General features: G+C 42.2%; 1 protein-coding gene across 6 annotated transcripts in view; it reads left to right on the top strand.

The window, feature by feature from the left end:
* TBC1D30 (TBC1 domain family member 30) overlaps positions 1-18,809 on the top strand; it is a 64,071-nt gene extending 45,262 nt beyond the window's left edge. For 4 of the 6 annotated variants that reach the window (XM_053255088.1, XM_053255090.1, XM_053255091.1 and 1 more), the window contains 7 exons: positions 1,079-1,247; positions 6,173-6,278; positions 12,012-12,118; positions 12,259-12,398; positions 13,087-13,293; positions 13,482-13,538; positions 14,999-18,809. In XM_053255088.1, coding sequence (XP_053111063.1) covers positions 1,079-1,247; positions 6,173-6,278; positions 12,012-12,118; positions 12,259-12,398; positions 13,087-13,293; positions 13,482-13,538; positions 14,999-15,786 — 1,574 coding nt within the window. In that variant the 3' untranslated portion in view covers positions 15,787-18,809. The remainder of the gene's footprint in view (positions 1-1,078; positions 1,248-6,172; positions 6,279-12,011; positions 12,119-12,258; positions 12,399-13,086; positions 13,294-13,481; positions 13,539-14,998) is intronic. The other 2 variants (XM_053255089.1, XM_053255092.1) reach the window with 1 other exon arrangement.
* The last annotated feature ends 3,679 nt before the right edge of the window (positions 18,810-22,488 follow it).

A 22,488-nucleotide genomic window follows, 5' to 3' on the forward strand; every position in this document is an offset into this window, starting at 1 on the left:
CTTGAAGGCCGAACTGCACATCACATCATTGGTCCCTCTGTGCTTTGGTATTTATTTTCTAAATAGCAGCCATTATGGACCTATTCCAGATCAGGAGACTGTAATGGGGCAAAGAATCAAAGCCCCTCTCCACACGTTGTAGTCCTGATCATGTCCTCCTACTGCTGCTATTTAGGAAACAAAAAGCAAGCATTTAAGGGCTAGTGATATGTGAAACAATGGGTAGTTTGGCCCTGGAACCTTTTGTGCTTTGTGGTAATATATTTAGCTTTTGCTTCATTTCCCTATCTATAAAATGAATATTATAGTAGATAGGCAGGGCCAGTATGAGCACTCCATGATTCAACTCTTATGGTTATATATGATTTCTAAAACTTAGTACTAATTGTTTTTTTGTTTAAAATGAACTTTTATTAAAATATATCAATAATTTGCACTTTGAGGTCAGTACCTGACCAACATGTTTGTTTTATTAGTCTAGGATCCAAGGAGCCCCATTGATGTATGGCCTGAGACTTTTGTAATCTAGACAGTGAAGGGGTGTGCAGAGCGAATTTTGCAATCTAGACAGAGGGGTGGGTAGAGCGAAAGGAAAGAGAATGGCAAGAGTAACTGGACATGTGCTAATGTAAGCAGCTTCTATGCCAGGTATAGTTGCCTGATCCAGTTACCTGCTGCTCTGCTTCCAGTTTGATGCCTGTGTAAGAAGGGAACAATCCTCCCAGATCTGGTGTTAGTAGAAACAACTGAGCAATGCTTTCCTCTGTAGGGATGTTGCTAGCACATTAAGCCACTGCTTGTAATTTCCCTAATCTGTGAAACAATTGGAAGACTGAATAGAATGGAGTAATTTGTTACCACATTTGAAACTGAGAACCTAGCATATAGGTGCAAAACGAACAGGACAATTTCATTCTTGTGTGTCAGGAAAGCTTTGAATCAGTTGGTAATAGATTTAGAAATATTGTTCCATGCAATATCCTATTTGCTATTTTAAGGAAAACAGCTTCAATTAATAAACTGTAAATAACTTGCAGTGTGATGGTGGTGGGGTGTGTGGGTGTTTTTTCTGTTTCAGGTGGTTATGAGCCTCCACTTACAAACGTCTTCACAATGCAGTGGTTCCTGACCCTGTTTGCTACATGTCTTCCTAACCATACAGTTCTTAAAATTTGGGATTCTGTATTCTTTGAAGGGTCAGAAATTATATTGAGAGTAGCACTGGCTATTTGGGCAAAGCTGGGAGAGTAAGTATACTTTTGTTCTATTCCTAAAGATAACAAAACTTAATATATGCTTGAAGGAAGTGCTGTGTGAAGAGACATTAGAGCATCAAAAATTATGTCAATTTGCCTACCTTTTGCAGGACTCACCCCCTAAAATACAAAGGTTTTTTTCCCTTTTTCATGCCATCAGACCAGTGCAATGGCCCTTAAACAGTACAGCTGTATTGCATACGTTTCAGATGCTAGGGAAAGAATGGACAGCTGAGGTTGGCACTAAAATCAGTTTGGGGAGTTGAATTGCTCTCTTCAGTGGTTTATAGAACTGGAGCACTAGTGACTACTTATTGTGCACAAGGGTTACATGGCAATTTGTGTAGTAACAAGGATCTGTATCGGAGAACAGAGATCTCTGCCTTCATAATGTATGGGATTCAAGTCTGTTTTTTCCATTGATGGAGAAGGCATAGGCTGGGTTTAGATGTCATGTGGAACTTTGGTTGAAGTGAAGCTCCGTACAACCTCCCTCTGTGTTGGGAGTGTGTGCCTACTTCCTTTCTAGGTGAAGATATGCCAAGATTGGTCACGACATCCAAACTCGCGAGTCTTGGCTTGTCCTAACCCATTTGCTTTGAAGAACCCCAGATCTGAAACAGAGGGTTGAAGTGATATCCTAACCTAAAAAGTAAGTAGGCACTTGTGCAGGGATGGAAGGGTGGGGGCATATGCTCCCAGGTCCGAGGGAAGTCCAAGAGCTTGGCTTCAACCGAGGTTCTGCGTGATATCTGAATCGGCCCATAATAATCACAATATAACATGTGAATAAACTTGTAATGAAAGCCTAAGTAACAGTCTGCTAATTAAAGAAACCCTTTGTTCTCAAAGGAAATTAAAAGTTCTTTTGGTACTAGTAACTAACAAATGTTCTGACGAGTGGCAATTGATTTAAACCTTGTAGCAAGAACTTTAAGGATCATTTCCATCTCTTTTGAGGAACATGAAAAAGGCTCTCTTAAATAAAGTACCAAGTAACTGCATTCAGATATATGCATATTTGTTTTTTAAAGGATACTCTACTTCTTTCGTCAGTACATTCAAAACAAAAGATCCAGTTCTCATGGAATTAACAAGTTTATGTCATTGACTTCAAGGATAATTGTAAGCAGAAGCCTGTTAGTTTAGCTGGAAAACCCTTTGATGAATTCTGTGACTGCTACTGATCTTTTCTTCTGACACCAATTTTCATTTGCCTTTCTGAAAAGGGAATTTGGATGCAGAAATTGTATCTAAATGAAAAAGACAAAAACTAATACATTTTTGCTTTAGAAAACAATGAGCATTGATATGAATTAATCATTAATTAAGTTTGAACATCATGGGCAGACCGTTCTACAGAAGGTTTTATTTTGTATTTTTCGCTTTGAAAAGTAATTAGAATAATTAGAATTCTGTTATGACTTGCTCATAAGAACAGCCCTGCTGGATCAGGTCCGAGGCCCATCCAGTCCAGCATCCTGTTTTACACAGTGAAACATTGAGGCGGGTCTCACGATCAGTGAGACCCGCTTTTGCGGGGAGAGCGGGCTAAGCCTAAGTTCCGTGACAGAGCCGGCAGGGGCTGGGGAGTTTGGGGGCCGCGCAGCCCCCAGAAACTCCAGTATGAGCGTGCAGGGCATACTGGAGAGATCCCCGAGCCTGGAGGCTGCTTTTCAGCCTTCTGCCAGGGGTCTACTCATGAGTAGCCATGGTGCAGAGCCATGCCGCAGCTACTCGCAATCCCAAGAACCGGGTTTTCAGAGCACTCGCTCTGCAAACCCGGTTTAAGGGGCGGGCTACTTGAGCGGGTTACCCACTCAGGAACCACCAGGATCGCAGCCAACCCTGGTGGTTCCCACGCTGGGACGAAATCGGGCTAGTGGAGGCTAGCCCGATTTTGTCCCATCATGTGAATAGCCTCATTAACAGGTTTATCTCTTGTCAGACCTCTCTCTCTCTCTCTCTCTGGAGGATGCTGTACAGGCCTCTGTGTATAAAGTCATTGCTGTCTCAGCAGCCAGTCAACTTATAGTTTTATTTGCCTCTGAGAAGCCTTCAGGCAAGAGCTGAGAGCATGCCCTCTCTCTTGCTGTCACTCCCCTGCAATTGAAATGCCTCCCCAGGGCAGTTAACAACAAGATGATGATTTTTAAAAATAAGATTTCAAAAAGCAACCATCTGAAAATAAGACAAGCACAGCTACATTCTAGAAAGAGAGCTGAGGGCCACTGATTGGCCAGTAATTGGTTTGTGTGTTCAAGACTGTACATCTTTGGCTTCTGAAAGTTGGATAAGAGTCTGTGCTGCCTCTGGAATTAGCTTTGAGCTTCCAAGCAAAATGTTTCATCTGTCTCGGGTTTTCTGTAAACCAGCAAAATTTGTACCAATGACAAATTAAATTGATTGCCAGACTCAACCTACTATTTATTTCAGATAAGCCATTTCTCAGAGTAGTCATCTTGGTAGCCAAGGCTTACCTTCAGAGACTCATGGTAAAAATTATAGTTGATAGAGTTAATTGATGACCTAAAATCAAAGATGGAGCAGCAACTTAGTAATGCTTCACTTTTAGTTTTCATTAAGGTTTACGTGTTGTTGCCATGAGTATTGTTGCTGTCTTGCTGCCCTTCCTTTGATCTCTTAAAAGCACTCTAAGGAGTTCAGCTGCCTGAAGATCAATTCAGTGCTATCTCAAAAACAAACAAACAAGCCGAAGCCCAGAAGAGGAAAAACCATTCTTCTCTGGAACTCAAAAGCAAGGCATAAAGACCTCAAAAGCAAACAGCTTCTTTTCTGGACTGGAGCTGTGCAAGTATTCAGGATCACAACAGCTTTCTTGATTTAAATCATGTCAAGCATGTGATAGTGCATTTCTCCTCCTCCCTTTTGCTCAGTGCTGGAGTTGGTTCCCTATAGGGGTGTGCACAGATTGGTTTGGTTTTTGGGGGTTTGTGGTTCGGTTCGAATTTGAACCAAACCGGTTTAGTCTGTTCGATTGAACTGGTTCGACGGGCTATGCTTGTAAAGGGGAATCTGATGAAGATTCTCCTTTAGAAGCAAAGGGGAATCGTGCCTTCTAAGGGTGGCCGGGGTGGCAGCGAGAGGGTACCTTACAGGTGGCAGTGGGGGCAGCTCCTCTAAACCCCGATGCTCCCCCTCCCCAGCAGCACAGCCCACACAGGTGCTGCAGGTCCATCCTCCGCATATTCATGGAGCACACAAATTTGCATGGTCACGCAAAAGAGGCCAGAAGCGCCCTGCCGCCATGTGGGCTGTGCTGCTGGGGGGAGTGCTGGGGTTTAGAGAAGCTGTCACCAGTAAGGTGCCCTCTGGCAGTCCCTCCAGATGCCTTTAAAAGGCAGCATTCCCCTTTGCTTGCAAAGGGGAATCCTCACTGGATTCCCCTTTACAAGCATAGGCCACCTTTTTTGAGGCTGGTTCAGTTTGAGGTCGAACCAGTTCTGCACACCCCTAGTTCCCTAATCTCAGCATAGTTGATCAGTTTGCTCATAGTAGATGACTGCTACTGTGAAAACAGAATAAAAGTGGAAGACTCCAACAGTCCAATCTTATGAATGTTTTCTCAAAAGTAGGTCCCACTGTATCCAATGGGGCGTATTCCTAGACTGCAAGCTTAAACACACTTATTAGGGAGTAAGATCAGTAACATAGTGATATTTACTTGTGAGTAAACATGCAAAGGATTGCATTTGGCAAGAGTGTCCTGTTGGACAGTCAATTCTGTTGAAAATCAGGTTGCTTTCAAATCAGATATGCAAAAGTTTTGTTCAGTTGTATGTGTAGCATGCTGCTGAAATGTAGACAAATGCAGATTAAAACTCTGTTTTGGGTAGTAGTGTGCCCGAACCGGTCCGGCGGCCATTCCAAAGAATGGCCGAACTGCCGGACCGGTCCGGCCCTGCCTGGTTCGGGTCCGGGTGGGGGGTATGCCTTTAAGGGCGGGAGGGCTTGCTTAGCCCTCCCGCCTCCTTGCCCCCGCCAGCGCCCGTATTTTCTAGTATAGGGGCGCTGGAAACCAGCCGCCCTCCCGCTGCCGCTGCAGCGGCGGCAAAAGAACTCCCAATGCCAGCCCTCCCTCCCTCCCAGCTAGCTGCCCGCCCACCCGCTCACCGCTCACCCGATAGGAAACGAGAGGAGCTCCGGCACAGAGCTCCTCTCGTTTGGAAGGCCTTCGGCATAATGGTGTTTTGCGCGCATGCGCGCACCACAAGGCACACCGTTCGCCGGAGGCCCGGTCTACCCGCCGGGAAAGGGCCGGGTAGACCGGGCCTCCGATCGCTGGGTAGACCGGGCCTCCGATCGCCGGAGGCCCGGTCTACCCAGCGATCGGAGGCCCGGTCTACCCAGCGATCGGAGGCCCGGTCTACCCGGCCCTTTCCCGGTGGGTAGACCGGGCCTCCGGCGAACAGTGTGCCTTGCGGCGCGCAAAACACCATTATGCCGGAGGCCTTCCAAACGAGAGGAGCTCTGTGCCGGAGCTCCTCTCGTTTCCTTTCGGGTGAGCGGGCAGGCGGGCGGGCAGCTAGCTGGGAGGGAGGGAGGGCTGGCATTGGGAGTTCTTTCGCCGCGGCGGCGGCGGCGGTGGGTGGGCGGCTGGTTTCCAGCGCCCCTATACTAGAAAATACGGGCGCTGGCGGGGGCAAGGAGGCGGGAGGGCTAAGCAAGCCCTCCCCGCCCTAAAAACAAGCCCCCCCTTTGGTGCCGGTCCGGACTTCTCCGGACTGTGCACATCACTAGTTTTGGGGATATACCCTGTTTGTGAATGTCTGCCTTTCACTAGTGTTGAGCTGCTTATACAGAGGGGTTTTTTTCCCTATAACAAAGGTAACATGCTATGCATGGGCTCTGATTATAACATGTTCAGATGATGGAATATCTTTGTTGTGATACAGGCAGATAGATTGTTGTGAAACTGCAGATGAATTCTATGGCACCATGGGGAAGTTAACCCAGGAGATGCTGGAAGACAGCCTCATTGATAGCAATGAACTCATGCAGGTTAGTAATCACTGACTAAATAAAAATGTAATTAGGGTAGGATAACTTTATTCCATTTGGATTTATTCAAAATAAAAAGGCACAGTAGTTCTCAAATGTTCTGCCATATCCTACTGAACCAGAGTGTTCTATTATCAGTCATATGATTCAGCCTTGTACACTTTGCTTTCCACTCAACTTTGGCAAGAATTTTAAAGACAAGGAAGGAAGCTTGTGAATAATGCAGTGTTGCAGTGCTTTTAAAATAAAGTGTGTTGGCTGTCCACATAGATTCCTCACTTATTGGTCTGTGTGCTGAGAAGAGTGTGATGAATGTCAGTTTCTAACTGCTGCCTCCTCTGTTTTGAATAACATTGGTTTGATATCAAGATGCATTTGTCACAATAAAGCTGTGACAACCCACTTCAGACAGGTTAGAGCTTCACAAGGGTATGATCACCTACTCCTTCACCATAAGTAACAAAGGCAAATCTCGGCTAGCAATACAGAAGCCACACAACCTGTGACGCACTAAGCTCAGTGCAGCCCAATAACTGTGCGTGGTGGCTCACCAAGAAGCTTAATAAGCACCTGTGTTACTGCCTGCTTGGGTTTCCCAACAGCAGGAGCTGTCCAGCCCCTGATAGGCCATAATGTATGACTGAAGGGCTTTGTTCAGCTTTGTGAGTCAGAAATGCTAGCCTGCTGTAGAGAATTAAAACAAAAACCGTTGTGCTTTAAAAATATTTATAACTAGTTGACCCCGCACAGAGCATCTGTGCAGTTGTGCACTGAGCCTGTGGTATCCCCCTACAGGGATCTCGCTCGCTCTCTCCCCCCACAGCTCCCCCCCCCTGCAGCTCTCCCCATTGGGTGGGCCAGGGCCAGGCCATCCCGCCGCCACCACCTCCTCCCGGCTGGTAGGGCTTTGCCCGCCGTCTGCCCACCTCCTCACTGTCGCCATTATTTCTCCTCGCCACCATCTCCTCTTCCTGGCGGGTGGGGCTTCGCCCGCCGTCTACCCACCTCTTCGGAGGGGCTTCGCCTGCCGGTCCTCCACCTCTGCATCCTGACCACCGCCATTATTTCTCTCTGCTTCAATGCTGGAACTCTTGCACGCTCTAGAGTATCTGCGCGTTAGTACTTGATTGCTCCCCTCACCTCAGAGATCTCCCCACCCACACCTGAGCTGCACTCCTCCTCCTCCTCCATCCCATTGCTTCCATCCCCCTCACCCTTCTTGGTCATGGCGGCAGCATTGCTGCCGCCTATTGGCCAAGCTGCAGCCCCCTATCCCCAGAGACCTCCCCACTCTCACCTGAACCCTGCTCCTGCTCTTCCCGCCAGGAGCAGCAGCAGTGGTTGACCAGGCTGTTCCTCGCAGCTGCCACCACCATACCTGCTCGTTCACCTTAGGCCGCTGACAGGCCCGGGCCTATCCCTTGCCTGCCTGCTTCCCTCTGACAATGGCCTCGGTAGCCCCAAACAGCAGCAGTGGCTGACTGGGCCCTTCCTTGCTGCTGGTGCTGCCATGGCCTCTCATTCCCCTCAGGCTGCTGACAGGCTCGGACCCATCCCTTGCCCTTCCTTCTGTCTCTCTCCCACCTCCCTTCTTTTTCTCTTTCTCTCTCCTCCACTCACTCTTCCCTACTCTTTCTTCCCCCTCCTTTCATGTTTTTTCTCTCCCTCCCTCCCTCCCTGAGTTAACAGATTTTGTTCATCTTGTTTCCTCATTTAATTCACACAACGGCATCCTCCTTCTCCTCAAGGGGCTCTTTCCTCTCTCACGACCCGTTTTTTTGCAGACCCCTGCCTGCTATCCTTTTATATAGATAGATTCCTCTCCTATACAATCAAGAACATCTTCCGACCAGTAACAGTTGTTTACCATCACAGGCTCCTCCTCCCTATCTGCTTATGGAATCCCCACTGCCCAATCACCATGGTGCTTCTGCTCTCACAGGTTCCTACTCCCTATCTGCATATGGAATCCCCACTGCTCAGTCAGGTGCTTCTGCTTGCAAACTCTGTCAGCCAATTGCCTCCTTTCTACCACGTCCCCACACATGGCCCGTACTGGAGAATTAATAATATAGATATTTACCTTCTTTGCTTCTTTATAGTAAGGGCAAATGGCTGTGAGTTTTCTTTGTTTTAATCAAATGCGAAGCATGCCATTATATAACAGACCTTCTGGAGGCGGTGGAGGTCAGCTACTAAATTCTAGAAGAGTAGCCATGTTAGTCTGTTGTAGCAAAACCAGTCCAGTATTATAGTTTTATGCTTATATTCCCAACAGCAGCCTCTGGAAATTTGGCAATAAGCAGAAAACTTTAAAGGCACCATTTCATCTAGAGGCTTCATATGAAACAGATTGCTGTTGACAGAGAGTATAGATTATTTCCAGGTTGTCTTAGAATCCTTTTCCCTTGGGAAAGGATTACAGTGTACCATGATGAAGCAGGTGAAAGTTATCAGGCAGGGTTGATGTTGAGTGTAGATGCTGGGTGTAATTTTGCCCATGTTTCTCACAGCCTTGCATAGTATTGTTGTTTAGGGGCACTTTTTGGCTCTCATGCTTGCAAGTTTTGGGCATGCGTGCAAAATGGAAAAAATACTTGGTCACAAGAGTGTTGGTGTGCACTCCTGAGACTGAAGCAAACATAAAGGAATCTTCTCTCCAGCAGTCTTGCATTTAATTGCTTGTACTACAGCATTGTGGATTTCCCTACACTTCAGTCAGAAAGTATAACATTGGTTTTTGTGGCGACCCTTGTGTGTAATGTACAGGCCAAGCATGTTTGTTCACTACTTCATTCAGAAATGTATTTTAATTGTAAAACTTGCTTGCATTAATGCTCCAGGAGAGCAGGCATCGATTCTCTCTCTCTGTTGGCAAAACAAACATTTGTCAATATTTGTCCTTTGTTTGTTGGTTTTATGTCATTATAGCAATTAAAACAATTAAATATCCACATTTGCTGCTTCTTAGTTTCTGTTTAGAATAGCTACCATGTTGCTTTTTAAAATAGCAGGAGACTTGGGACAGGAGCAATCATACACAAAACCTGTTGCCTCCTCACCAATGTACAGGGTCCTACTGACTATAAAAGTCAACCTAGTTTCAAATTAAGATCAGACTACCAAATGGGATTTGTTATTTCAAAGTTCCCGAGCTTCTGCTCACAGTTTCAGAGCTACTAAGCAGGAAAAGAACATAATCTGAGAGTCAAACCAAACACAGTGTGGGAGGTCCATGATTAAAATCTCCTGGTTTTTGCCTTTATCACTGTACTTTAAAATATATTAATTAACAGCCCCATGAGACTGCTTTGCAGATCAGGGAATGGGGAAGCTATACTTTCCCCCTTAGGTGCTGTTTCCCTGTTGTAAATTGGCTCTGCCCCACCTCAAACTGCTGTTGGCTCTGGCTAGAGAGAACACACATACAAGAAGCAGCTGTGTGGGAAGGGGGTTTAAATTGAGAAAACAGCATGGAAGGAAGAGAATAAGCACCCACTCCTCCAGGGCCACTTCCTTGACCTTCAAAGCAGCCAAGCTTATGTAGAAGACTTCTGACTCAGTTCCATGTTAAAACTGGACTGCAGAACCTTTGTAAACAGCCAGTGATGTTCTTGCAAGATTTATAATTGAATGGGGAAAGAAGCCTCCTTCTGATTTCTGATGTTTTGATGAGTCATTTTTGGATGTCCATCTATGGAAGTACTAAACAAATGAGAAGACTTGATAAACTCACAGCAGTAACCTTTTTTTGCCCGATAAATCTTTTAAATAGGTCATAAGATGGATCCCTCAATTCCAAAGGCCTTTGGCTCCATAACATTTTATAGGATAAACACCAGAACTTTAGTAGCTTCCTTATCTTTGGAACATTTGGCTGCCAACCCTAGTTATAGTCTTTTGTTCTTTGAGAATATCAAGGGTTTAGAAACGGGTTACTGCGGTAGAAAAATTGCTACTAAAACTGGTATATTGATAGCTGAGTGTGTCTTTATTGCCATTCACTGACTTCTGTATTAAGGATGTACAAAACAGATAGATTTCTACAATCTCTCCTTCCTTTCCCCCCCTTCTTTCCATCAGGTTAAAAATATTTTAATTCTGTTCTTTAGTATATGGCAAACATTTTTTCTGTTTTCTTGGCAATTCTTGACAAGTATTCATGCTGCTGATTTTAATTTAATAGTTTAATAATTTTGAAATTTGGACTATAACAAACATGGCTCACATTAGCCTAATTTAGAGGTTTGGCCAACTTAAATGTATCAAAGTCAAATTTGCCACCAGCTCAATACTCCATTTTAAGTTGTCTTTTTGCTGGAGTGTCTTCAGTTTCTTGTGTGCACTCATAGCTGCCAACAGCAGTAGGGAACATATCACATCTTTTTTTTCTGGAGCATCCTCGTCAAGTGGAGGGTTATGGATTCTCCAGCCTGTTGCTAAAGAAAATGTTCATCAAGATCTAGTGTATGACATCATTTATGCTCTACCCTTCTCAGTTTTTGTTTCCAAAAACCTTCCTTGTACAGCCTCTCTGAGGACTTATCAGTTGTCCATTGGTTTATGTCCCAGGATGTGTGGACATCTAAATGCCCATTAGTAAAATTATCCCTCTTAATATAAAGGGCGGGACTCAATAATTCTTTCTTGAATTTCCAGTTTGGTTTGCATAGAACCTCCTAGCCATTAAGTGATCTTTCTTTTTTCCTTTTGCTTAGTTTGTTGTAAAAGTAATATATGGCCAGGCAAATGTAGAGACCAGTGTGTTCTTCTAAACAGAACCTGACTTGAGAGATTGATCTCTAAAACTCAAGCGTATACATGCCTTGTCTCAGTTTTTGCCTCCTAAGGACAAAGATGGCTGCTTAGTCAGTTTTCAAAATATGTTCTTTCTTTAACATGCTTTGGGATCTCTGATATCTTAGGGCAAATATTGTGCCTGGGAAATTTAAACTCTTTAGATTGACATCGTAACAGTTCCACTGTATTTATTCTACTAATAAACTGATTTTTGAGGTTTGTAATAGGAATATTTGGGCCATGCTCAATGGTGGTGGTGGCAGTGATAACAAACAAGGTTATGTGAATATTGGAGTGCGTGAGGCAGGCCTGCTCAACTTTGGGTCCCCCAGTTGTTTTTGGACTACAACTCCCATAATCCCCAGCCACAGTGTCCAATTGTCAGGGATTATGGGAGTTGTAGGCCAACGTCTATAGGAGGGCCGAAACTGAGCAGTCCTGGCATAAGTGAAACGATCTGATGGTGCATAAGCACAGGGAGGAGGGCAATCTTGAATTTCTGCAAGAGGGATTTGGACAATAGGAATATATTTAGATCACTTCCAGCCTCTTTACTTTAATTCTTTTTTAAAATCTTCTGTCTAGTTCTGGACTGCACAACTTCTGCCCTCCTACAGATGTTGAACTACAGCTCCCATCATTCCTGACAACTGTCCACTGTTGTGGGGGATTCCGTGAGTTGTAGTCCATAAACAGCTGGAGGACCAAAGTTGTGCAGCCCTGGCACTCTAGTTCAACAATTAACTAGGTATGTTTTTGTAAGATTGTTGGTCTTTACTACAGGAAATTTTTGTGTATCATAATAAAATGAAACCTTTCACTTTTGCATTTCAATATATCGTCTAATTTTGCAAGAATGCGAAAACTTTCTTTAGTTTGCTATGAAAAGGCACTGTTTTAAAAAGCTGCATTTATCTTTTTCTTTATTTCTAGACTGTTTATTCTATGGCCCAGTTTCCTTTCCCACAACTAGCAGAATTAAGGGAGAAATATACTTACAACATTACTCCTTTCCCTGCCTCAGTAAAATCAACTTCAGGGTAAGTCTCCTAGTATAATCCAGGCAAGATAGTGGGCTTGTAAACATCAAATAAACAGATTCATTTATATATCTGATCCCAGTGAACTGTTCAGCTAATCGCATCCAAGAGAGCAACGCACGTGTGTTCTTGTTTTACAGACGACTTGGGAAAACCAGAGATAGCGATGAGGAGAATGACATTGATGATGAAGATTCCATAGCTAATGCCATTGGTTGCCTTGGACCATTCAGTGGGTTTTTGACTCCGGAATTACAGAAGTATCAAAAGCAGTTCAAAGGTGATGATAAATGCTTCTTTAACTTTTAGTAGTGCCATTGAAGCTGCTTTTCTGTGGGTTCATCTCATTGTGTTGCTGTAATATTTAAAGACCCACGGATATGTGGGTAAGTCTGATTGCATGAGTCCTTAACATGGAATCACAATGCCCATTCCTAGCCAGGCTAGTGCAAATTCGATATAATGTAATCAAATACCCAAATAAAAACCCACACTCCTCTGTGACCCATAGGAGGGATATTGGAGTTTGCAGTACATATAAAAGCTAGTTTTGCACTGACCTTTGGGCAGTGCAGTGATGTGCTGCCTCCCAGGTCAGATAAAACCCACATGCAGCAGAACATTGTGTGTTCAGGAAATTATTCCTTAGCAACTACCTATCTCTTCCAGGTGAATTGCAGTGTACTTGGAAAAGAATGTTGCTAAGTAACTTGAAATTGCTATAGTGGTAATGCTATAGTTTATGGGGATTTATTTTAAAGGTGGACAAGTAACATTTTATTTTTATGATGTTTAATTCCAGGCAGTGACTGCAGATCTTTTAAAGCTTTCAGATTTGATTTAAGCCATTTAATTGCAAGCATTGGCAGGACCAAGTTATCTAAATCCATAGTTCATTTATCTGAAGGAGAATCTGTCATTATTGGGTTACATTAATGTATTTCTTAAATTTTTTCTACTGTGCATAGATCACAATGAAGAGCAAAGCTTAGGCTCTAGTAACATTGCAGAACTAAGTCCTGGGGCAATAGATGCTTGCCGAAGTGAATACCATGCAGCTTTTAACAGTATGATGATGGAACGTATGACCACAGACATTACTGCACTGAAAAGACAGTATTCGCGGATAAAGAAGAGGCAGCAGCAGCAGGTTCATCAGGTGTACATCAGAGCAGGTAATGGCTTAACTTTTGGATAGGTGCAAGACAGATTTGTATGAAAAAAGCAAAAAAGAGAAGCAAATAATCTTGTGTGTGTGTTCAGATATAGAATGAAGCTGCATTAGTAGCTCGAGGGATCTCACTTACTTTAAAAAGCAAAACATGTATAAGAATGATGATGATTTTTGTTTTTCTTTTGTCAGGGTCTGAAGATGACAACCCTGGGATAATATTAGATCCCAGGGACCAGCTGAATAATGGTATTTAAAGATGTCTGTACTAACTGGGGTATACAGCAATTGGTTTCACTGATTTCACTAACAGCTATGGCATCCTTGGATTTGGGATAAGCCATCTAAATTTCCAATCAGTAAGATGATATTTCAGTATCTGAACTACAATTGAATTACCAGATTCTAAACAAGTGCTGAGAAAGCTAGTGGGTACCCTTTGTGGCAGTATTATGTGTGGGCTGAAACCAGATGGAAACTGCCCTTTCACTTTGCTGATAGAGGTTAACCTTGCCCCTTCACACTGGCATGGCAACTTGAGAGGAATCTTATACCATATCTACCAGCACTGCCTCTTCCCAAAGGGTATGACTTTCAAAATAGTCAGAATTTTAACAGGGCAGTATGCATTCTATGAAATGCAATTTTTGAATCTGGAAAATGGTTTAGTAACATACAAAATCGTACTGCCCAAGCCAAAAGAATGAAGAAGGTCTTCATTTCCCAGGATTGCCAGGAATCCTTTTCACTAATCTTGACTAGTTGATTAATATATGTCTTCTTGCCCTCTATTGCTTATCTCTGTTACTGGATATTTTGGTGGGAAATACTCTGTCTTGGTTACCGTTGATATTCATTTTATAAGATTGAGTCCTTACCCAGTTCTGGTTACAGAAAACTCTGCGTAGCTGGTATGATTAGAGGCAGAGCCAGAATGGTGCTGCCATTAAATGTTCAGCAGTTAGTAAATGAAATATAACTGGTGCAGCAGAAAATTGAGTCTTCTACAGATGTTCCCTAAAAATAGAATAAATTAATCCATAGTTTTATGTCTCTAATCTACTAATTAATCTATCAGCATATATAATTTCACATACTTGCATGCCTGCTTTGATAATCATTATTCTGAAAAGAAGCCATAGATTCCTTTAGGGTCTTAACTCATTATTTTTATTTGCTTTTATGTGGGGGTGTTCTTTGAATGGATGGCAGAACAAATTTATTAGAGGACTCCACTAGGACAGCAGATATATCTTGTGCCAAATATTTTCCCCCTTAAAATATCCCTTTCCCTTTCTTGGTTCTCAAACCGCTCAAAGTAAAACATATTCGTGCTGCTTTCTTTGGCTTCTGGATGCTCAGTTACTTTAGTGTTTATATACTGTATTTCTGTTCTGATTGTGCAGCCTTCCTTTATACTTTTGTCACTGGCAGTTTTTAAGGAAGGAGGTGGCACTGAGGAAATTTATACTCTGATGTTGTTTTTGTTCTGGGTTTGAAGATATGGTGTTAAAGCATAAGTGGAATTGACCATTCCACATACAGTCCTACAAATCTCTCTCTATGTGTGCCTCCCTGCACCTTTTCATTCTTTCTTTTTCTTCGGTAACATAATCAGAATAGGTTTCTGATTATCAGGCTGGGTTTTTGAAGTATAATCACTTGCCAAGACTTTTAAAAAGCATACTTTTGCTATTTTTTTTCTTCAGACAAAGGACCAGTTACCAGTCTTCTGCCCTCTCAGGTAAACCATTCTCCAGTGATCAACCATCTTCTGCTAGGAAAGAAGATGAAGCCAACTAACAGATCTGCTAAGAATGCTGTCATTCATGTACCAAGTCATGCAGGAGGAAAGATGTCACCTGGCCCCCATGAAGATCTCAAATCAAAACTAAATTCCCCCTGGCGTACTCACATTAGGGTGCATCGAAAGAACATCGCACGAGCCAAAGGCCAGCTGGGCTACGGGGATACTATAGGGCTAATAGAAGAGCAGAGTGAAGGTGGCAAAACCAGTAGTCCCAATACAAAAGAAGAGAGTCCAGGCATATCTGAATCCAGCGAAAGAGAAGGGAGCGATTCAGATGCCAGGACTACCAGAAAAGCTGATGGACAATCTCCTGAACCAGATTACAAAGATTTGAGTGCCAACACCAACATATCAGCAGTTCAACTGAAGCTAGAAGCATTGGAACTTACCCCAAATAACAAAGATGACACTGAATCCATATCAACTCAGCTTTGTCAAACGCCCATATCTGAGTTGCCAGGCTTGTCTGCTGACAGTGGGACACTGGCACAATCTCCTCAAGCCAGCAATCCTAAGCCACAAGTCTTTAGCCCTTTTCCTAGTGTCAAGCCTCTCAGAAAATCAACTGCAGCCAGAAACCTAGGACTGTATGGCCCAACTGACAGAACCCCAACTGTACATTTCCCACAGATGAGCAGAAGCTTTAATAAACCCACAGGTGGTAACAGTGGGTCTAAGAAACGATAATGTAGTGTGTATCACTGGCACTTTCATTATTATTATTTTCTACTATATGTGTTCATGGGTTCAAAGGCGTTCCTAAATTGTGTAATTATTTAATTGGAAGAAAGCCCATAAGTGGCAACTGATGTATAAACTGTATCCTCAAAAAAATTGTGCTTTTTCTATAATGTAGAATAGTAAAAACACATGGTGACACACATCGTTTTCATGTTTGAAAAATAAACATTGACTTGCAGCATGGGAAATGTTTCCACTTTTTAAATATCACGTGTAGGAAAAGCTTTAGGAAGCTTCTTTTTCTCGTCAGACAATCACTGATGCTGCAAGACAATTTCCTCAGTTTTATTCACTTTCCACACGTTTTGTCAAGATTAACATCTTTATGGTTAGATTGTTTAATAAATTCCCTTGGCTGCATAGCAAAATTGCACTGAACTTCAAATATTCAGAAAAATTGCTTACCATCTGTATCGTTACATTAATATATTTGAGCAGCTGACAGATGAACAGTGTTTGATGCTTCCACTCCAGTAGCACTGCTGGTGTTTTATTTTAAATATTTTTTAAAAATATAATAACCATCTGTTTAGATCAGGTAAAGAGAGATGTTGATATCTTTCCTGTGACTTGATCTTGGTTAACTGAACAATGACCTGTAGTGAGTCAGGGGACTATAGGAATAGATACTTTAATCTGGTAACTAATTTATCATTATATTTCATGGGACTTCATTGGTTTTAAAGGAAATGTATAAATCTTTGCTTTTTAAAGGTAAGTCGCTTTTTTAATGTTAATGACTTGGTAGTGTTGCTTCCACAGTGTATGTTCGCCTTAATGTGTGAGCCTTCTAATTAAGGAAGATTCTTCTCTGTATCCTGATGTTGTATGATTGCTTTCAGTGTTGTTTGAACTCTTTTTGGCAATGAAGAAGTCTAACAGCTTCCTCCAGATCAGCTTCCTCTTCACACATTAAAATATTGACCCTGTTTAAAGTAAGATGACCTGTTGTTAGAAATGGTTTTTACTGGAAAAAACTGTACTTTAAAAAAAGACGAAAAAAACCCCCAAAGATTGATAGGCAACATGGAATGTAGATTCCACCCCCCCCACACACACACACTTCTTGTTTCTATTTCACCAAGGTGGTACATATAGGAGGAGAATGAAGAATTAATATATCTTTCCCCAGCTCCCCCTCTCTGCAACAAAACTGAAAAAGCATCTGCAGTTCTGATTATTAAAACTGACAACACTTTGCAATATTATTTCAGTGTTATAACTTAATAGTGGGATTCAGTAAGCAGACTGACTGGGTAGGCTTGACAGAGTTGTCGCCTATCTATGAGTTTTGCATCTGTAAAATGGAGATAATAGGGGCCTACATCCATAGGATGCTGGTGAAGATCAGTGTGTAAGCTGTAAGTATTGAGTAAGGTAAAATGAAATAAGTGATGCCATGACAACAGGGTTGTTATGTGATAGTGGCTGGAAGTCAAATTGTCTGTGGAAGAGAATCTCTATATTTAACCAACAGTTGTGTGCCTTAATCTCAGTGTATGGAGGGAGAGAATACTGATGCTTATTCAATGTCCCCTTCACTTGGTGGATTTCTCTGGTTTAGAAAGGCCAAGCAACATGTAATGTTTAACATGCCATTGGCCCTGAAGTCTTAATGTGTATTTACCAAGTAGTAGCTGTGGCGGGCCTGAACCGCTCTGGGACTGTGGCATGGGGAGTGGGCTTTTACCTTTTGTCCACCACCACCGGACTCTTCTAGGCTGCTGTAGTTGCACTAACAGCACAATCCTGTATAACTTAATTTTACACCAGGGACTAAATAAGCATGTCCAAACTTAATAAAATAGTGAAATAAACTGGTCAGGATCTAAAGAACTGTGGAACAGGTTCCTTGGCCCAAGTGAGATTCCTGAACCACAGTCCACACGTTGCATGATAAATTATTTCTGCATTGAGGAATGCTCAAATGGTATTTATGACATGGCATGAGGACAGGTGGTCTGCTTTTCAAAAGAGGTCACACTTTACACGTGCAAACTATCGGGCTTTTCTAGAATAGCTCTTCATGTTCGACTGATTATTGGAATCAGTGATTGACATCCTGACAAGAATTCACTTGAGGAAGTCCCATTGAAATTTAAAAAACAAAACTCCAAATTAGGCACCACTAACATCTCCTTTTAATTTCAATGGGGCTTTCTTGAATAAATTTTGTCAGGATATCAGCCAGTTGCTGGGATCCAAAGAGCACTTGCTAGGTACATTTGGTGCCCAAAGCACTAATCCAACCCCAATTTGTATTTCTGCTTTTATTTTAAATTTCTCCTTGTCCAAATTAGACTATCAAGTTCTTCATCTTGTGAATCTTTCAAAACTCATAATCTTCCCAGTTAAATATTATAATATATTATCATATTATATAATAATATAATATATAGTAAATATTTTATATAGTATTTAACTTGGAAGATAATGAGTGTGTGTGTGTTCATTTTTAAAAGGAAAATAAATATATAAATCAATGGACTGAAATCATTTCCAGGATGAAACAACAAGCACTCAATTCAGGAGTTCTCATATTGCTTTATTCCCATCATTCCAATGGAAAGCTTTGTAGGATTATTCCCATCTGTGTTGAGAACATATGCATGGGTCCGCACAGAACTGTTAGGAGTGTAGTGTGGGCATTGAGCCCTACACCTACATTCTGTTTAGGAGACAGACTGGATTGGAACTAGGGTCCCCAATGTTGCCATATTGTGTTAGGTTGCTCTGGGTCCATCGCTGTTGCCATTTTGAGTGGTGCTGGGAATAATTTATTAGGTCCGTTCTGTTCCTCTGCCCCTTTCCTCTTGTATGCTGTATTTTAACTAAAAGATACCTTTGTGTCAGACTTTGTATCTCATATACGTTTATTTGCTGTATACAGTGTATTATAGATATTATTGTATATTATGAATATATACAGACTATTAAAAAAATGGTGCTTCGTGGAAGCAGTTTCATCAGTGTAGTATCTGTGTGAATTTGGTGAGTATAATTGTTGCCATGGTATGGCCAGCTGTAGATTAAGGAAGACATAATCAGTACATATGCCATTACTGAATTGCCTCCAACTCATACTGGAACATTTCTAACCAAACAGCCTATATATAACAATACATAGTTTATAATCCATCCAATGCAGTGAAGAGGGCAGACATGTGGTCCCTTGCACATGTGAGTATCAATAGAGAATACACCAGCCTTTATGATTTTGCAGAGAATCCTAATGATTGTGCCTAAGGTAAACTAGAAACAGTTCTCATGTAATATTCTTGTACCATGAGATAGCTTTTGCATCTATTTCTATAGGCATATAGCATGGAAATAATTAACTAGAGTGAATTTTATTGTCTTGTGGCATCTTAAAGACATACATTTATAATAGCATAAGCGTTCATGGGCTAGAGAGCCTTGCATCTGGTAATGTGGGTTCTAGTCCAAAAAGCTGTGTAACAATTTGTTAGTCTTTAAGGTGCCACAAGATTTATCATTTTTGCTGCAATAAATTAACATGGCTACCCTCAGGAAATTGTTCTTATTGGAATGAATAATCTTTGTAATTTGCTAGGTGACAACCCTGTAAGCTGAAGCTACAAAAAATAACAAACTGAGTTTGAGCAACTTGCTTCAAAATTACTTGACCGTTTGTTTTCATTTATATTGAAGTGTGCCTTCAACTGTCTCAATAAAGGCCTTGGCTTCTCCAGTGAGAAATTTCAGTTAAATAGCATAATTCCATTTTTAAGTGCATCCAATGTTTACAAAATCTCTTCCTTGCAATTATACTTTACACACGCTCTAGGGATTTGCAAACAGGTTCGACGCTGAACTGGTTGAATTCAACAGTTCAGGATCGTATGTGGTTTCATTTGACCCCGAACTGTTGAATTTGTTGAGCCAGCTCATGACCCAGGTAATGCAGAGGCCCATTGTGTTTGCACAACAGCCTCCAAAACAGACACCATGAGGGGAAAAGGCCTGGAAAGGGTCAAAGAATGCCTGAACCAGGTGATTTTTGCCACAAGGAAGGCCAGCAGACACACACACACACACCATGGCTTGGAAGAAGCTCCCCGGAGGTGGTAAATACTAAAAAAAAATTGTAAGAAAAAAATTGACTCACGAAGCCCCCCAAAACCAAACCAAACTTATTAGTAGGGAAGTGCAAAATGTTTCAGCCTGAAATGGGCCGTTTTGAGTGTCTAGAAAACAAAACAAAACACCCTTTAAATAAAAGGCCGGTTCTGAGCTCAGAACAAAACAATTCCATTTTTATTTGAAAAGTTTCAACATTTCTAGTGCAATTTTGGAGGCCTGTTTCCCCCTTTCTGATTGGTTTTCTGGCACTGGCTTCTGATTGGTTTGTGATCTCCTATGGATCCTGTAGGGCAGAGATTCTCAACGTTGGGCCTCCAGATGTTATTGGGCTTCAGCTCCCAGAATCCCCAGCCCCAGTGGCCTTTGGTTGGGGTTTATGGGAGCTCAAGTCCAGTAACATCTGGGGACCCAATGTTGAGTAGGGGGTTTAGGGAAAGGTTAAACATTTGTTTAAAATTGCCTGCTTGCCCATTTCTTTTGTGGGTTGGGTGGCAGGTAGCACCTATCATGCCCTACCACCCAATCCACTTTGATGTCCCTAGGAGCTACCTATGGGGGACAATGGGCTATTTTGAGTTTCCCCTTTGTTCCCTATAGCTGAAACACTTGAAACGTTTTAAAGTTTGTTCCATTGAAACAACTGGGCCGACCACTGTTCAATGAAGTGTTTCAGCCATCTGCATTTTGTTTCAAGCTCGAAACAAGATGCAAAATCCGTTTCGTGCACAGCCCTTCTTATTAGTGGACGGGGGAAATGGTTTTTCCACTTGATCACTAGATGCCACTATTGGGCTATGCACAAACCTTTGCAGTTGAGAAATGCATGCTTATGAAGAAATGCCAAAAGCTTAGTAAAGTAATATCTATTAGGGCCAAGTAAAATATCACAAAATAATGAGTGAACTTTCAAGTTTTCCAGATCCAAGTTGAGAGAGTGTGTGGTGAACATCATTCCCTGCACCATTTTTGTACTCTCACTCACCAAAGTGGCAATTTGCAGCAATGAGGAAGAAGTTTGGCTCAACAGGAAACCATGAGAGTTATTCAGTTCCCAAATGTGTAATACTGATGCTTTTCCCATTAGATCAGTAGCTTCTAAGAATGGGTCACAAATCTAATTCTCACCTTGAAAAATCTGCTTTGTTACAGGATTGCTGGCTCCACCCACCCTCCCCAGGCCTTTCTTTTGTGGCAGGACTCTGTGTCAATGTTACGCATTATCGGTACTTAAACATGTGAGTCTTTCCCTAGTAATGCAGAGAGGGAGGGAGAGAGAGAGATTTTGTACACCGCCCAGAGTCGTCGGAGTGGGCAGTATATTAAATGTTTCAAATAAATAAATATTCATTTTCTCTTCCACTGCAGATTAAGTGAAGTAATTAGGAGCCCTATCAGAAAAAAGCTGGCAACTTTCTTTTTGTTGTTACATTGTGTAAAGTAAAGTACTCTACATCTCTTTTCTTATTTTATCCCCACAATACTCTTTATGGAGTGAACTATGATGGACTTGTATTTTGTTACTCTGTAGAGTGCTGTGTAGCTCAGGCTAATAGAGATGGGACTGTACTTCAGGCTATTGGATAGGAACGTAGGAAGCTGCCTTATACTGAGTCAAACCACAGACTGGCAGTGACTTCTCCAAGGTTACAGGCAGGAGTCTCGCTCTCAACCCTGTCTTAGAGATGGGAATTTGGAAGATGGAGAATTTGGGAAGATGCTTTTCCCAGAGCAGGCCCAAGGGGAATATCTTCCAGTGGTCACACATGTCTCCCACTCAAATGCAAACTAGGGTGGGCCCTGCTTAGCAAATGGGACAATTCATGCTTGCTACCATAAGACCAGCTCTCCTCCCATAGACCATTCTACTGGTCCCATAGACTAATGGCTTGCATTTAGATGGTCCCAGATCTAATCCAGGGCATGATAAGCCTGAGAAAGAGCCTTCTCTGTATGAAATCCTGGAAGAGGGCATCCAGTCATTGTAGGTCCCCAAATGTTGGGCTACAACTCCCCTCATTCTCATTCCCAATGGCCTTTTGGGACAAGCAACCATCTTGTTGTTTTTGCTATGCAGTCATAACAAAAAAAGAATCTCATAAGCTATATATACATATTCTTAGTAATAATCATATTTAAGAGAACGTTGTCTTCATTATCAACCCCACTGCCCATTGAGGTCGTCTGGAGAGGTCCGTCTCCAGTTGCCGCTAGCTCAGCTGGTGGCCACATGGGGGCTGGCCTTGGTTGCTGCCCCAAGACTGTGGAATGTGCTCCCTACTGAAATACAATCCTCCCCATCTCTGGCAATTTTGAAAAAGCATTTGAAACCCACCTCTACACCCAAGCTTTTTCAACTTCTTAAATTTTTAGGTTTTAATCTGTGTTTGATTTTAAATTATCTAAATTGTTTTAAGTTTTTGTGTATGTTTCTAATTTGTCTTCATGTTATTGTTAACTGCTCAGAGACAAAAGTTTGGGGTGGTGTACAAATCTGATCGATCGATCGATTAATTAATTAAATATTACAGAGCTGGAAGACTTCTT

Source organism: Hemicordylus capensis, chromosome 5 (assembly GCF_027244095.1).
Source record: "Hemicordylus capensis ecotype Gifberg chromosome 5, rHemCap1.1.pri, whole genome shotgun sequence".
Classification (NCBI taxonomy): Eukaryota; Metazoa; Chordata; class Lepidosauria; order Squamata; family Cordylidae; genus Hemicordylus; species Hemicordylus capensis.